Consider the following 16,934-nt stretch of genomic DNA (forward strand, 5'->3'; position numbering starts at 1 on the left):
TCGGTACATCCCTAATACAAGTAAAAGCCCATTTGGCCCTACGGCTCTCATAAACACATTATCACACATCTGGTCTGCCAGAAAATAAGAAGACGAAGCAGCAGGGATCAGTAGCTACTTTGTTGCTATGTTTAGGGAGTAAAAAGAGACTCCACACAAATTTAGTGGAGACTTTTCAGAGATCCTGAAATGAAAGCACACATCACGGTAACGAGGTCGCTGATCCGATATTGATATCGGTCCGATATCAGGCAAAAAAGGATTGGATACATCGACTTGCATTGTAAAATCTTAGATCTAAGCTGTGATACTGACAATCCTGCAGCGTGTTTACGTGTGCAAAGCTTTACGACCAGTTAACATCTAATGTCCTGCAATAAGGACACAAGTCATTTACAAAAGGTGAACTTGGTAGGGTATAGTCTACTACAGGGTAGCCCGTAAGGACCAGATGAGTCGCCCGTTGGCCTGTTCTAAAAATAGCTCAAATAGCAGCACTTACCAGTGAGCTGCCTCTATTTTTTAAATTGTATTTATTTACTAACAAGCTGGTTTCGCTTTGCTCGACATTTTTAATTCTGAGAGAGACAAAACAAATAGAATTTGAAAATCCAAGAAAATATTTTAAAGACTTGGTCTTCACTAACTGACAAAGAAACAGATAACAGATTTGGTGTCCATTTCAAAGTGTGACATGATTTATTGAAAAATGTGAGAGTTGACTTTTGTATTTTACATGAGTTATTATTTGTACAAACATGATGCAAAGTAATTCATGATTTGTTAAAACATGTTAGTGGCTAGCTAGTTAAAATGGGATTTTTCACAAGACTGTCTTAGAAGTGATCATTTGAAAATGTTCGATTTGAAAAATGTGCACTTAGAGAAAATATAAAAATAAAGTGTTGCATATTGATATTTATCTGTTTCTATATATATTTATTGTGAGAAACCATTAAGATGATCAGTGTTTCCACAAAGATAAATATCATTAATTATTAATAATAACATAGAGTTAAAGGTAAATTGAGGAAATTGGCTTTTTCTTGCAATTTATTTAAGTGTGTATCAAACTGGTAGCCCTTCGCATTAATCAGTACCCAAGAAGTAGCTCTTGGTTTCAAAAAGGTTGGTGAGCCCTGATCTACTAGGACTTAGCAGCTACACAACCGTTATGCACACAATAACACTTAAGCTAAACATGCATAATAAGTGTCACTAATTTAGACTTAGACTTCCATTATTGTCATTCAAATTTGAACTTTACAGTACAGATAAGAACACAATTTTGTTGCATTAGCTTGTGGTAGTGCAGGATAAAAGAGCAATAAGGTGCAGATATAAATAGATAGATTACTGTACAGATAAATATGTTGCCCTTTTGCATATGCATCCACGTCTAAAACAGCACATTTGTCAATATAAACAAGTATCAAATATACAGTAGCGAAGGGAATTGAAAACCGGTTCTTGTTTAGAACCAGCTCCCAGTTATTCGCAAGAAAGGATGACAACCGGGCAACTTGCAATACTTGCAAAGTGGATATTTCATCAAGGAGAGGAAATCCTAGCAGGCACATTAGCACACACAGAAGATGAAATCTTTGAATAAATGACGGAATTTCGATCCCGTCCGATCGAAAGGAGGTGAAGCTCCACCAGCAGCAACAGCGGCGAAGTCAGCTCGTCATCTGCTGTTAGTACTGCAGGTAACTAACGAACACTGCCTGTCATGTTAGCACCTCATTGTAAAAGCTGCTATTATTATTATAAACATGAAATAAATACTCCTCATGCAAATCATGACGAAACAGCGTTTGACTCTCAGGCTGCACGCCTCCTCCCTGTTTGGGAATTGTACTCCACTGCAGAGACACTGTAATTAGTCAGAAAAATCTCATATCCTTTCTAAAAAATATATATGTTTATTTTTCTGCAAAGCAGTGGCCAATGTTTTCAGCTGATGGTTGCAGAATTGCACAATGCACACTTTGATTGGACTTGACTTGCTTGTATTTGTCACTAGCTGACATAGTGAGAAGACTATTAATTTTCCTCTTATATTTATTTTCAAATGTGATTTTTTTTTTCTGGGGAACCCCTGAGTTCCGACCCTGGCATCCCATGGAGGTCGTTGGCATCCTAAGACCTCGCTGTTGAGTTTGAACATTCATGTTTCTTCTAAACTTAACAAAGTTCAACACTAATCAACTTGTTTGTTATCCTTGTATCCAAATAATAATCGATGAGAACCGATAAAGAACCTAATTGTTAAGCAGAATCTGAAATAGACTCGGAATCGTAAAAACCCTAACAATTCCCATCCCAAATTAAATCATTGGAGTTGCATGTTACAGTGGGTCTGGATGAATTTTTGCCTCATTCCTGTGAGAATCCTGCGTGTGACTAAAGCGTTAACAAGTGAGGTTGGTTCATTTATCCAAGACTAGCTGCAGTGTGCTTAAACAACTACTATGTTTGCATCTGTGAGCAGATACAATATCGATATCATCTATATTCGGGCTTATTAGGTCTTCACATTGAGGAAACGCCATTCTTCATGCATTCCTCACTCACGCTTGAGGGATGAAGCAAAAACTTGTTGCGCATTAATTACACATACAAAGTGTCAAAGGCAGAAGCTTATTAGAAAGTATCCAGTAACAAACGCGTCCACATCATTCAACTTACTGCATTATGAGCCTAACTCAACAAATTATTATAACCACTGGGTGTCACAAAAAAACTAATCACTCCACTTCAACTTAAAGACAGCATAAGGCCTTTACAGACTGTTTTTAATAAATACCGTATTTTGCGGACTATAAGTCGCTCCGGCCGAAAATGCATAATAAAGAAGGAAAAAAACATATATATGTCGCACTGGAGTATAAATCGCATTTTTTGGGGAAATGTATTTGATAAAAGCCAACAGCAAGAATAGACATTTGAAAGGCAATTTAAAATAAATAAAGAATAGTGAACAACAGGCTGAATAAGTGTACGTTATATGAGGCATAAATAACCAACTGGTATGTTAACGTAACATATTATGGTAAGAGTCATTCAAATAACTATAACATATAGAACATGCTATACGTTTACCAAACAATCTGTCACTCCTAATCGCTAAATCGCATGAAATCTTATACGTCTAGTCTCTTACGTGAATGAGCTAAATAATATTATTTGATATTTTACGGTAATGTGTTAATAATTTCACACGTAAGTCGCTCCTGAGTATAAGTCGCACCCCCGGCCAAACTATGAAAAAAACTGCGACTTACAGTCCGAAAAATACAGTGGGTTGTTTCTCATTCCTACCATTGTTCTCTTTAATATCATCAAATATTTTCTAACATTGCACACAACAAAACAAAAACGTACAGTATGTACGGTGATTCGTTATGATCACATATTATACTCGTGGTTCCACTTTCTGTGTTGTATCAGAAGTGATACAATTTGTGGGGCCCCTCCTTCAAAATGTTCCGCCTTGTGACATTAAAAAAAAATAAGCGACTGAAGAAAGTTAGTTTGTAGCTCTTATAGGGCTGCAACAATTAATCGATTAAATCGATTAAAATCGATTATAAAAATAGTTGGCGATTAATTTAGTCATCGATTCGTTGGATCTATGCTATGCGCATGCGCAGAGGCTACTTTTTATTTTTTTTATTTTTTTTTTATAAACCTTTATTTATAAACTGCAACATTTACAAACAGCTGAGAAACAATAATCAAAATAAGTATGGTGCCAGTATGCTGGGTTTTTTTCAATAAAATACTGGAAAGGATAGAAAAGTAGTTTGTCTCTTTTATCCGATTATTAATCGAAGTAATAATCGACAGATTAATCGATTATCAAATTAGTTGTTAGTTGCAGCCCTAAGCTCTTAACATATTTGTTTTGCCTTCCATGTATTTTACAGTACTTACTTGTATTTTTTATTTTTTTGCAAATGTGTCATGGCCAATTATGAAAATGTGATGATTATACATTTGATATCGGTTTGCTGTCAGTGTAGCGGGGGCCAGTCGGAGTGACTGCGCCGGATGTACGTTGGTAAACCTCACTCCCTGACAGATTCAAATAGTGGGCTCGCCGCTGGGTTAGCAGCTCTGGCTTTTAGCCTACAACGCAGAGACCGCTACATCAGCACATAACCGGTTGAGCATAATGTGTATACAGTATGTGCAGCTCTCAGCGGTGACATGGGTGGGAGGCTGCAGGGGGTTTTACCCGAGACTCATCGCAACAGGAAGCTGCTGAATCTGAGCGAAGAGGATAGATTTTTCTTTTCCACAACTTAAAGTATTTCTTTTAAAGAAACATACTTTTGTGCCCTCCTGGGCTCTAATAGCTCTTTAAAAGGGCAGCATAGTGTTTTTTTTAACGATGTATAATTCTTCCATCGTTCCAATCCAATCATTTGTACGCCTGCAGGTGCTGGGCCCTCGCTCTGTTTGGCGGCAACAGCGAAACCGGCTTTGACCAGAACGCCACCTACTCCATCTTCTCAATCTCCATCACTCTTACTGACGAAGGTTTTCAAAACTTCTACCAGGTATCTTCTTCTGTTTCATGAGATAGCCTGGCAATTCCTATTTTCCATGACTTGCCAGCTCAGCTGTCTGGCATCTGCTTTTAGCAACACATTGGGTTATTTGAGGAAAGTGTGGAGTGCTGCCATGACAACCCTTGTTAACCAGGGGAGACATTCAACAAGGGAGCTGTTTTGTAACCTTAATGGAAAATAAATGCCCTTTTAAATGTTACCACAGCCTTGAGGACACCGTTTATTATAATGGGGGAAGCACCTCGTGTGCTTTGGTTAGTGGGTGTTGCCTGTCAAAATTAATGCAACACTACTTTTTTTTTCCTCACAGGTGACACACCTGGTGTTCCAGTACTTGAAGATGCTGCAGAACTTCGGACCTCAGCAAAGGTACTCACATAAGCACAAAGCACTTTAGTTAAATGGTAAAAATGGTAAAATGCGTTATACTTGTATAGCGCTTTTCTACCTTTTTAAGGAACTCAAAGCGCTTAGACACTATTTCCACATTCAATCAATCAATCAATCAATCAAAATCAATTCCTTTATTGTCATTGTCATAATAACACTTAAGTCATACATGTCAATAAGATTTTGTTTGAGCTTTCTCCAGTGGCATAGAAACTGCATTGAAGTGCAGGTTGACCATAGTTTACAGTTTAGCATTGTTAGGAAAATGGCGAATAGAGGGAGGTGGGGTTGGGAACAGTCGAATGTCTGATGGGTGTTACGTTGATGTTGCAGCAATGCAAAGTCCAGAGCACAATTATTGAGGTGGTGAAGAGTGAGGTAATAAGATGGTCCGGGGCAGCAAAGGAGCAGGCTGTTCATTTAGCAGTCTCACAGCCTGGGGATACAGACTGTGAGACATTCTGGTGGTCTTGGCGCGAATCGATCTATACCTCCTTCCAGAGGGTAGCAGGTTGAAGAGGCCATGTGCTGTGTGGTATCTGTCCTTCAGGATGTTGTGTACTCGCTTTAGGCAGCGAGTTGTGTACATGGCACTCATCTCTGGGAGTATTGTCCTTGTAATTTTCCCCGCCGCTTTAACCACTCGCTGGAGGGCCTGTTGGTTCGCTTTAGTGCAGCTAGCAAACCACACTAAAAAGCCGTAAGTGAGGACACTGCTGATGGCACAGTTGTAAAAGTTTACCATTGATTTCTGCGGAAGGTTTGCGCTCACATTCACCCTTTCACACACACATTCACACACTGATGGCGGGAGCTGCCATGCAAGGCGCTAACCAGGACCCATCAGGAGCAAGGGTGAAGTGTCTTGCTCAAGGACACAACGGACGTGACTAGGATGGTAGAAGGTGTGGATTGAACCAGGAATCATCAGGTTGCTGGCACAGCCACTCTCCCAACCGCGCCACGCCGTCCCCAGTTAAACATTTCTTATCCAGCAATTTTAATAGTGATGTCCCGATCCGATATTAATAGCGGAGATCAGTCCATCCATCCATCCATTTTCTACCGCTTGTCCCTTTCGGGGTTGCGGGGGGTGCTGGAGCCTATCTCAGCTGCATTCGGGCGGAAGGCGGGGTACACCCTGGACAAGTCGCCATCTCATCGCAGGGCCAACACAGATGGACAGACAACATTCACACTCACGTTCACACACTCGGGCCAATTTTAATGTTGCAATCAACCTATCCCGATTATCAATCAATCAATCAATCAATCAATGTTTCCGTCCAATCTGATGGAGCTTAAGAGTTGCTGCAAAGAGGATTGTGCAAAACTGCCCAAAGATAGATGTGCCAAGCTTGTGGCAAAGGATTCAAAAAGATTTGAAGCTTGGAAAAAAATGATGTCCTCAAGGAGGGGCATGACAAAAAATAATTGACAAGCACTTGCTTGGCCTATTGCTGTACTTTGCAGCGCTATGTTTTCTCGCTGCCCTCAGTCTCCTCTTGGATAAAATAGTTAATAGCAGACCTTTGATCTCCTGCATTTCCTGCGTGTTTCGAGTCAACACATTTTTTTTAGACAACTTGGGATGGGTACCGTTAAATAAATAAATAAATGGGTTGTACTTGTATAGCGCTTTTCTACCTTCAAGGTACTCAAAGCGCTTTGACACTACTTCCACATTTACCCATTCACACACACATTCACACACTGATGGCGGGAGCTGCCATGCAAGGCGCTAACCAGCACCCATCAGGAGCAAGGGTGAAGTGTCTTGCTCAGGACACAACAGACATGACGAGGTTGGTACTAGGTGGGGATTGAACCAGGGACCCTCGGGTCGCGCACGGCCACTCTTCCACTGCGCCACGCCGTCCCTACCGTTCACATTTTAATAGATACTGTACCAATTCCCGGTACCTGAGAATTTATACTAGTACTCAACGATACCAATTTTTGGTACTTTTGTGTGTGTTAATAAATATTGTTTTTGATAAGAACTTTTGTTTTTTATTGCGACATTCAAAAATGAGCTGATTATGATAACTGCTTTCTAGTTGGTATATATTGTAATATTTTTGCACTTTTTAGTCTCAATTACAGTTGCAAGCCCAAAACATTTGATGGCAGTAGTGTTTATGTTATGGTGTGTTTGCTTGTCAGTTCAGTCTTTGCTGTTTAGTCTTTATTGGGCCTTAAAAAGTGTTAATACTGTAAGTATTGTACTTACTATGCACCAGCTGTTTGATTTTAAACGTGCATCTTCGTTGTAGTTTCAATTAACAAATTTGGAGGTGTTGAAATCGCCATGTAAAATCGCTAATGCTCATCAGTAGTGTTGCGTTTGGACCAGTTGTTCCTCCCAGGGAATTCAAGTCACAAGTCGCTCCCAAGCTCTTTACGACACTTAAAGCTGAGTAGAAAAACCACCAGAGACAGAATAGGTATTTTGTAATATATTTGCAAAGCTTTGTAAATACATTGAGACCAGTCCAGCATAGAACATTCAATCGCGCCGCCAAGATGGTCTGCCCCCCCTTGAAAAACCCTCTCCCCTCTTAAGTCTCTCTCTCTCCCACCATGGCAATAGCAAAGCCAATGTATATCAGCATCAAGCTAGCGCATTTTTTGAAACGTAAAGCATTACTTCACTTAAAAGAATGGAGTATTTTTTGAATCAATTCATTGTTTGGCATTGACAATTGCACCATTATCGAGAGGTAGTTTGGCTGAGTCTGCTCGATGTGCTGCTGGAGTAATCGGCAAGTGCCAAAGTGAGACGTCACGAGCAACGAGGGTACAGTAACATGGCACTGTTAGATTTTATGGCAATCAGTGCCTGGTAGGACCAGCGGAATTCAATCTGTGCCAAAAAAAGTACCGGATTTGGTAACCATCCCTAAAGACAACACGGTTTTGGTAGTTTCCAGCTACACTGTTTGGTTTTGGAAAAGCAAATTAGACTGTGTGTGCTTTGGTTTATTTATTTTGACATATGAGTGTCTGTGTATTCAATAAAATTGTCCTTCTTTTATTGCTATCAGGATATATGAAGAGATTCAAAGGATTGAGGCCAATGAGTTCCGTTACCAGGAGGAGGTAAGGGTCCAAATTGTTCTCTGCCGCTCGCTCAGTTTGAGTCACGTGTCCTCGTTGCGTTTTACTGTAAAGCTGTGTTCCATTCTGTGTTTGGCAGACTGACCCTATAGAATACGTGGAGGACATCTGTGAGAACATGCAGCTGTTCCCCAAAGAGGACTTTCTGACAGGCGACCAGCTGATGTTTGAGTTTAGTCCAGAGGTCAGCAACTTCACTTTCAGCTTAAAAACACGTATTTTCAGTCTAGTCATTGTTGTCTGTGTGTGTGTCCCCTTGTGCAGATTGCTTTGTATGGAAAGTGAAATTGAAGCTTTGAATAAAAGTTGCTTGCTTCCCGCCGTCTGAGATTGTTCCTGCATAAACAACACAAATTTACACACGGAAAAAACTGAAATTTGTCCCTGCATGTGTGTTTGTGTGCAGGTGATTGGTGCAGCACTGTCCCTGCTCACCCCCGAGAAAGCCAACCTGATGCTGTTGTCACCAGAACATGAGGGCCAGTGTCCCCTCAGGGAGAAGTGGTTTGGAACACAATACAGCGTGGAAGGTGTGTGTGTGTGTGTGTGTGTGGTCCAACAACCCACATGAATACATTGTCTTTTCCTCTTCCTGCAGCAGTGTCCTCGCAGCTGTGAAGTAGTCCAGCCATTTATCTCTGTCGCTTCAATGGCACACTATAGTGTTAAACTACCATCACGTCACTTGAAAAATGCAACAAACGAGCGTGCAATTGTAGTAGAAGAAGCGTTTTATTTGCTTTGGAACTAGGTTTGTCACTGAACCGGAATTTCAATTGTCGATACCAATATTTTTTAACAATGAATAATTTAATAATTTCTACCAGTCTTGATACTTAATTAATTTTGTGCTACAAATATTTTAAAAAATGCACCCACATACCGTATTTTTCGGACTATAAGTCGCAGTTTTTTTCATAGTTTGGCCGGGGGTGCGACTTATACTCAGGAGCGACTTATGTGTGAAATTATTAACACATTACCGTAAAATATCAAATAATATTATTTAGCTCATTCACGTAAGAAACTAGACGTATAAGATTTCGTGGGATTTAGCGATTAGGAGTGACAGATTGTTTGGTAAACGTATAGCATGTTCTATATGTTATAGTTATTTGAATGACTCTTACCATAATATGTTACGTTAACATACCAGTTGGTTATTTATGCCTCATATAACGTACACTTATTCAGTTGTTCACTATTCTTTATTTATTTTAAATTGCCTTTCAAATGTCTATTCTTGGTGTTGGCTTTTATCAAATAAATTTCCCCCAAAAATGCGACTTACACTCCAGTGCGACTTATATATGTTTTTTTTCCTTCTTTATTATGCATTTTCGGCCGGTGCGACTTATACTCCGGAGCGACTTATACTCCGAACGAAAAATACGGTACTTTTAAATTCACTACTTTATTAAAAACTGTTTCACACTGTCGAGTTATAGAATCACTGTGCTTCAGCATCTTTTTGCACAGAATTCAATTTGCAGTAGCAGCTGGCAAGCGGTAACTATACATTCAAAAAAGTACATATATTAAAACAAATATTGTGCTCATAAGTATGCTTATAAATAACAATAGTCAAATATTTTACTTTAAATAAATAATAATAATAATAATTTTCTACCTTCAAGGTACTCAAAGCGCTTTGACAGTATTTTCACATTTACCCATTCACACACTGATGGTGGGAGCTGCCATGCAAGGCGCTAACCAGCAGCCATCAGGAGCAAGGGGTGAAGTGTCTTGCCCAAGGACACAACGGACGTGACTAGGATGGTAGAAGGTGGGGATTGAACCCCAGTAACCAGCAACCCTCCGATTGCTGGCACAGCCACTCTACCAACTTCGCCACGGGCTATAGAGTGCACGGTATTTAAGCCCCACCCACCAAATTTTAGAATAAATAAATATTTTTACATGTATTAGCCGCACCATAAGCCGCAGGTATAAAATATTTTGTGTATATATGTGTATGTGTATATATATATATATATATATATATATATATATATATATATATATATATATATATATATATACAGTTAGGTCCATAAATATTTGGACAATGACACAATTGTCAGTATTCCAGCTCTGTACAACACCACAATGAATTTGAAATGAAACAATTAAGAAGAGCTTTAAGTGTACACTCTGAGCTTTAATTTGAGGGTATTTACATCCAAATCAGGTGAACGGTGTAGGAATTACAACATATTTTATATGTGCCTTCCACTTTTTAAGGGACCAAAAGTAATTGGACAAACTAACATAATCATAAATCAAATTGTCACTTTTTAATACTTTGTTGCAAATCCTTTGCAGTCAATGACAGCCTGAAGTGTGGAACACATAGACATCACCAGACGCTGGGTTTGGTCCATGGTGATGCTCTGCCAGGCCTCTGTTGCAGCTGTCTTTACTTCCTGCTTGTTCTTTGGGCATTTTCCCTTCAGTTTCGTCTTCAGCAAGTGAAATTCATGCTCAATGGGATTCAGGTCAGGTGATTGACTTGGCCATTGCACAACATTTCACTTATTTGCCTTAAAAAACTCTTTGGTTGCTTTCGCAGTATGTTTCGAGTCATTGCCCATCTGCATTGTGAAGCGCCGTCCAATGAGTTTTGAAGCATTTGGCTGAATATGAGCAGATAATATTGCCCCAAACACTTCAGAATTCATTCTGCTGCTTTTGTCAGCTGTCACATCATCAATAAATATAAGAGATCCAGTTCCACTGGCATCCATGCATGCCACTACCACCACCATGCTTCATTGATGAGGTGGTATGCTTTGGATCTTGAGCAGTTCCTTGCCTTCTGCATACTCTTCTCTTTCCATAATTTTGGTACAAGTTGATCTTTGTCTCATCTGTCCATAAGATGTTGTTCCAGAACTGCACAGGCTCGTTTACATGTTTCTTGGCAAACTCTAATCTGGCCTTCCTGTTTTTGAGGCTCACCAATGGTTTACGCCTTGGGATGAAGCCTCTGTATTTCCTCTGGTGAAGTCTTCTCTTAATTGTTGACTTGGACACAGATACACCTACCTCTTGGAGAGTTTTCTTCATCTAGCCAACTGTTGTGGAGGGCTTTTTCTTGACAAGGAAAGGTATTTGTCTGTCATCCACCACACTTGTTTTCCGTGGTCTTCCAGGTCTTTTGGTGTTGCTGAGCTTAGCAGTGCGCTCTCTCTTTTTAAGAATGTACCAAACAGTTGATTTGGCCACACCTCATGTTTTTGCTATCTCTCTGATGGCTTTGTTTTGATTTTCCAGCCCAATGATGGCTTGCTTCACTGATATGGACAGCTCTTTGGACTTCATATTGAGAGGTGACCTCCCCAGATTCCAAACTAATATACCACACTTGAAATGCCATCTAGGCCTTTTATCTGCTCTTTGTAAATTAAGTAAATGAAAAAAACAAGGGAGTAACACACATCTGGCCATGGAACAGCTGAGTAGCCAATTGTCCAATTACTTTTGGTCCCTTAAAAAGTGGAAGGCACATATAAAATGTGTTGTAATTCCTACACCGTTCACCTGATTTGGATGTAAATACCCTCAAATTAAAGCTCAATGTCTGCACTTAAATCACATCTTGATTGTTTCCTTTAAAATCCATTGTGGTGTTGTACAGAGCTGGAATACTGAAAATTGTGTCAATGTCCAAATATTTATGGACCTAACTGTGTATATATATATATATATATATATATATATATATGTATATATACACGTATATTTTTATATATATATATATATATATATATATATGTATATATATATATATATATATATATATATATATATATATATATATATATATATATATAATGTATATAAGTATGTATGTGTATATATATATATATATATATATATATGTGTGTATGTGTATATATATATATATATATATATGTATGTGTATATATACATATATATATATATATATATATATATTGCCGATATATATATATATATATATATATATATATATATATATATATATATATATATATATATATATATATATATATATATACATACACATAAAACAGAGCATATCAAAACTTATCTTAAGAGCAATTTGTTAGGTAAAAGGCAGTTAAAAAGTTAAAAACAGTTCAAAGGCTTCTTTTTCGGCGCTGAATCAGGTAAGAAAAGGTATTGTACAGTATTTGATGCTGACGATATCGAGAGAAAAAAACAGGTATTAGTGTATTTTTTGTGTGCCGGTATCAAGCTATCAATACTTTTGACAACCGGTATTTAAAACAGAAGTTCATTGTGCTGTGTCTTTGCTCCTTGCAGACATCCAGGCAGAGTGGATGGTGCGCTGGACGGGAGATTTGGAGCTGAACAGCGAGCTTCACCTTCCGGAAGAAAACAAGTTCATTGGTAACAATTTTTTTGATTGTATTATTACCTACACTCATGCTAATGTGCATCAAAATAACAATTTTAACACATCAAATCTACACGCAACCACAAGTGGGAATACTTCCAATTCTAATCTGACGTGAATACAACCCTCACACACTTTACAAGGGAATATATGTAAAAGTAATCAGTGTACGGCTTGTATATCATTGTTACTATCCACTGAAAACGGGTCAACACAGCCATTATTTTCTAAATAGCTGGCAACCCAATTGAGTCGCAAGTTAATGTGGCTTGCTTACAGTCAGGCATGGTGGTGCTCGTGTCATGGTCTGGCGCTTCATTTGAGCTATCAGCCCTGGGGAGCTGCGGTTCATTGAGAGGAAATGTTAATTTCAACGTGTACTGTGACGTTCTGAAGACGAGCATGATAAGGATATGTAAGCTACAGTAACAATGGCTGTAAATGTATCCTGCTGTGCAATCTGTACACTGACTACTCTAAAGTACATCCAAGTTTAATTTCTAGAGGATTTTCCCTTGAGAAGATTCATAGTAATAAAATAGTGTGTAATATGAGGGATGTACTCTTTCTCTAGATACTGTATGTATGATATGTTGTGCTGGTTCTTGTTGGACTTTTCGGAACATCCTGCTGCTCAGATCAAGACTTGTACAGCAAAGACGCACAAATCCACCCTATGCCTGATAATAGTGGGATATTTTCCAGGCACGCAGCGGCTCGTATTACCAACTACTGCTGACCACGTCTATCCCTTTATGACCACAATGTTCCCATCTTGTAATGGTTCTGACACAATGCTCATCTCACAATCCTTGAAAACTGTTAGCACCTTTTAAGGGGACTGCGGCGGGATGGGAGATTCACAACATAATATCACCTTACTCGGATGTCGTCTTTTTGGTGCTCGACGCCACGAAGGGGCAAGTTTGCATGGTATTTGGGATAACTATAATATGCAGTGTTGCACTAAACCACTGTTGCATGCCTTAATTCAGTGGCTGTTCCCTTTTTTGTCATTTTGTCTTAACAAAGTTACTGAATGCATTCCACAATAGCGTTTCTGTCAAAGCCGTCTTTCATTACATTTCGTTCCCTCATTAATAATAATCACTGATCTATTAGAGGCGCTATTACTCACCCTTTAATTGGGTAACTTTATATTCTAAGCTCCATTCAGGCGGGGCCCGCTGCGCTAATCACACTTGGAGCATATTAGTATTCGTCACTCCTCCTTTATCTCCTGATATATAATCCCGGCATAATTATGTCTCTGTCTTTGTAACTTTTTTTTTTTAAACATGAAACAAGCTCTATTTACATCTGCACTGCGTCTTATAAAAATCCCTAAAATGTGCAATTACTGTCAAAAGAGGTGTCTGCTTTTTTTTTTGACTGACAGCGCGAAGCTAAAAACAACAATTTGTGGTCTTAAAAAAAATGAAGATTCTTATTGTATATCCTAGAGTAGACAGCACTGGAGTTTTCTTCCTTTTTTGTAGCTTGGGATTGGTACTGTTCACTTTTGAACCGATGGGGTACCAAGTGTATGTGTTAATAAATATCATTGTTTTTGGTAATAAATAGAGATGTCCGATAATGGCTTTTTTGCCGATATCCGATATTCCGATATGGTCCAACTCTTAATTACCGATTCCGATATCAACCGATACCGATATATACAGTCGTGGAATTAACACATTATTATGCCTAATATTGTTGTGATGCCCCGCTGGATGCATTAAACAATGTAACAAGGTTTTCCAAAATAAATCAACTCAAGTTATGGAAAAAAATGCCAACATGGCACTGCCATATTTATTATTGAAGTCACAAAGTGCATTATTTTTTTAACCTGCCTCAAAACAGCAGCTTGGAATTTGAGACATGCTCTCTCAGGGAGAGGAGGTTGAGGTGGGCAAGGTTGGGGGGAGGGGGGTAGCAGGGGTGTATATTGTAGCATCCCGGAAGAGTTAGTGCTGCAAGGGGTTCTGGGTATTTGTTCTGTTGTGTTTATGTTGTGTTACGGTGCGGATGTTCTCCCGAAATGTGTTTGTCATTCTTGTTTGGTTTGGATTCACAGTATGGCGCATATTTGTAACAGTGTTAAAGTTGTTTATACGGCCACCCTCAGTGTGACCTGTATGGCTGTTGACCAAGTATACATGGCATTCACTTGTGTGTGTGAAAAGCCGTAGATGTTATGTGATTGGGCCGGCACGCAAAGGCAGTGCCATTAACGTTTATTGTCGCTCTGTACTTCTCCCTACGTCCGTGTACCACTCCGTACAGCTGCGTTTTAAAAAGTCATAAATTTTACTTTTTGAAACCGATACCGATCATTTCCGATATTACATTATAAAGCATTTATCGGCCGATAATATCGTCAGTTCGATATTATCGGACATCTCTAGTAATAAGCTATTTTTTAATTGCAATATTTCAAAATTAGCTGATTATGATACTTGTTCTCCTGTTATTATATCTTGTTTTATTATCACATGTATCATTTACAAGTATGACATTAAGTTGCAATCACGGTTGCAAGTCCAATACGTTAGATGGCATAGCACTTGTGTATAGTTTATGGTGGGTTTTTTTTTGTTTTTGTTTTTTGTTTTTGCGCCCTAAAAAGTGTTAATACTGTAGGTATTGTATGTATTATGCACCAGCTGTTTGATTGTAACGTGCATCTTAGTTTCCATTATCAAATTAGAGGTGTTGAACTCGCCATGTAAAATCGCTAATGCTAATCAGTAGCATTTCTTTTTTTTTTTCTTTTTTTTTTTTATTGACATCCAGCATCAGACATTCCTATCCATTGCATCATATTCACATACATCATATATCTGTTGTCTGCCCTAAATGTCAAAATATTTTTTGTTTATATCCCAACCATACCACACCCCTCCAAAAAAAGAACGAAATAGCAAAAAAAAAACAAAGTAATATTTACAAATACATCAATTAAATAAACAAAAAAAGAAATAATAATACATTAATAATAATAATAATCAGAAATAAAATAAAAATTAAAAATAATAATATAAACAGATACATATACGGTATATATATACACACAATCACATACATATATATATATATATATATATATATATATATATATATATATATCTACATACATACATACATACATACACATATATAGGGAGTAATCTTTATTTTATTTTATTTTTTTAAGCAGTGCAATCACTAATTCGAAAATTAAAGTCAGGCTTATGGGGCGTGACATAATTGACCCAGTTTTCCCAGTATGAAGTAAATTTCTCCAATTTATAATTAATAAAGGCAGTTATCTTCTCCATTTTATATATGTCCATTGTTGTTTCCATCCATTGTTGGGCTCTCCTGGGATATCCATTTCCTAGTAATGGTCTTTTTACAAGCCACCAGTAGGATATCCATTAAGTGTTTATCTTTCTTCAGCCAGTCCTGAGGTACAAGTCCAAAAAAACAAAGTTTTACTTTCAAGGGGTATTTCAAATTGTCAAATTAGGAGGTGTTGAACTTGCCATGTAAAATCGCTAATGCTAATCAGTAGCATTTCAATAGCAAAGCCAATGTATACTAGCATCAAGCAAGCAGGTTTTTTTTAGAAAAGTTGAGCCTTACTTTACATTGTTGGAGTGTTTTGAGTCAATTTCTTTGTTGGGAGCTGAGCCGGAAGGCAAAGCTCTCAATTTACCGGTCGATCTACGTTCCCATCCTCACCTATGGTACATGAGCTTTGGGTCATGACCGAAAGGATAAGATCACGGGTACAAGCGGCCGAAATGGGTTTCCTCCGCCGGGTGGCGGGGCTCTCCCTTAGAGATAGGGTGAGAAGCTCTGCCATCCGAGGGGGAGCTCAAAGTAAAGCCGCTGCTCCTCCACATCAAGAGGAGCCAGATGAGGTGATTCGGGCATCTGGTCAGGATGCCACCCGAACGCCTCCCTAGGAAGGTGTTTCGGGCACGTCCGACCGGTAGGAGGCCACGGGGAAGACCCAGGACACGTTGGGAAGACTCTCTCTCCCGGCTGACCTGGGAACGCCTCGGGATCCCCCGGGAGGAGCTGGACGAAGTGGCTGGGGAGAGAGAAGTCTGGGCTTCCCTGCTTAGGCTGCTGCCCCCGCGACCCGACCTCGGATAAGCGGAAGAAGATGGATGGATCGATGGGATTGAAAAAATTACCTAGAGATAGTTTGGCTGAGTCCACTCTCAGTGATGCTGGAGTTATCGCCAAAGTGCAAAAGCGGGCTCAGTCGGCAGCTGGGCATTCAAACATACCCAAGTACTGTTGTATGGCATTGTGGATTTTAAGTTAATCCGTGCCTGGTACAACCGGCGGATTCAGTACTCGTCACTATTTATTGCACACAATTCTGGAGATTTAACAACTTACCCATGACTAGGGATGGGTATCGTTTAGGGCTGCAG

The 16,934-nt window shown here is 39.0% G+C and overlaps 1 protein-coding gene across 1 annotated transcript in view; it reads left to right on the plus strand.

Moving 5' to 3' along the window:
* LOC133611375 (nardilysin-like) overlaps positions 1 to 16,934 on the plus strand; it is an 84,896-nt gene that overhangs the window by 38,905 nt on the left and 29,057 nt on the right. Inside the window, exons 13-18 of the mRNA XM_061968094.2 lie at positions 4,448 to 4,568; positions 4,891 to 4,949; positions 8,018 to 8,072; positions 8,170 to 8,274; positions 8,497 to 8,620; positions 12,405 to 12,491. Coding sequence (XP_061824078.2) covers positions 4,448 to 4,568; positions 4,891 to 4,949; positions 8,018 to 8,072; positions 8,170 to 8,274; positions 8,497 to 8,620; positions 12,405 to 12,491 — 551 coding nt within the window. The remainder of the gene's footprint in view (positions 1 to 4,447; positions 4,569 to 4,890; positions 4,950 to 8,017; positions 8,073 to 8,169; positions 8,275 to 8,496; positions 8,621 to 12,404; positions 12,492 to 16,934) is intronic.

Source organism: Nerophis lumbriciformis, linkage group LG08, assembly GCF_033978685.3.
Source record: "Nerophis lumbriciformis linkage group LG08, RoL_Nlum_v2.1, whole genome shotgun sequence".
NCBI lineage: Eukaryota > Metazoa > Chordata > Actinopteri > Syngnathiformes > Syngnathidae > Nerophis > Nerophis lumbriciformis.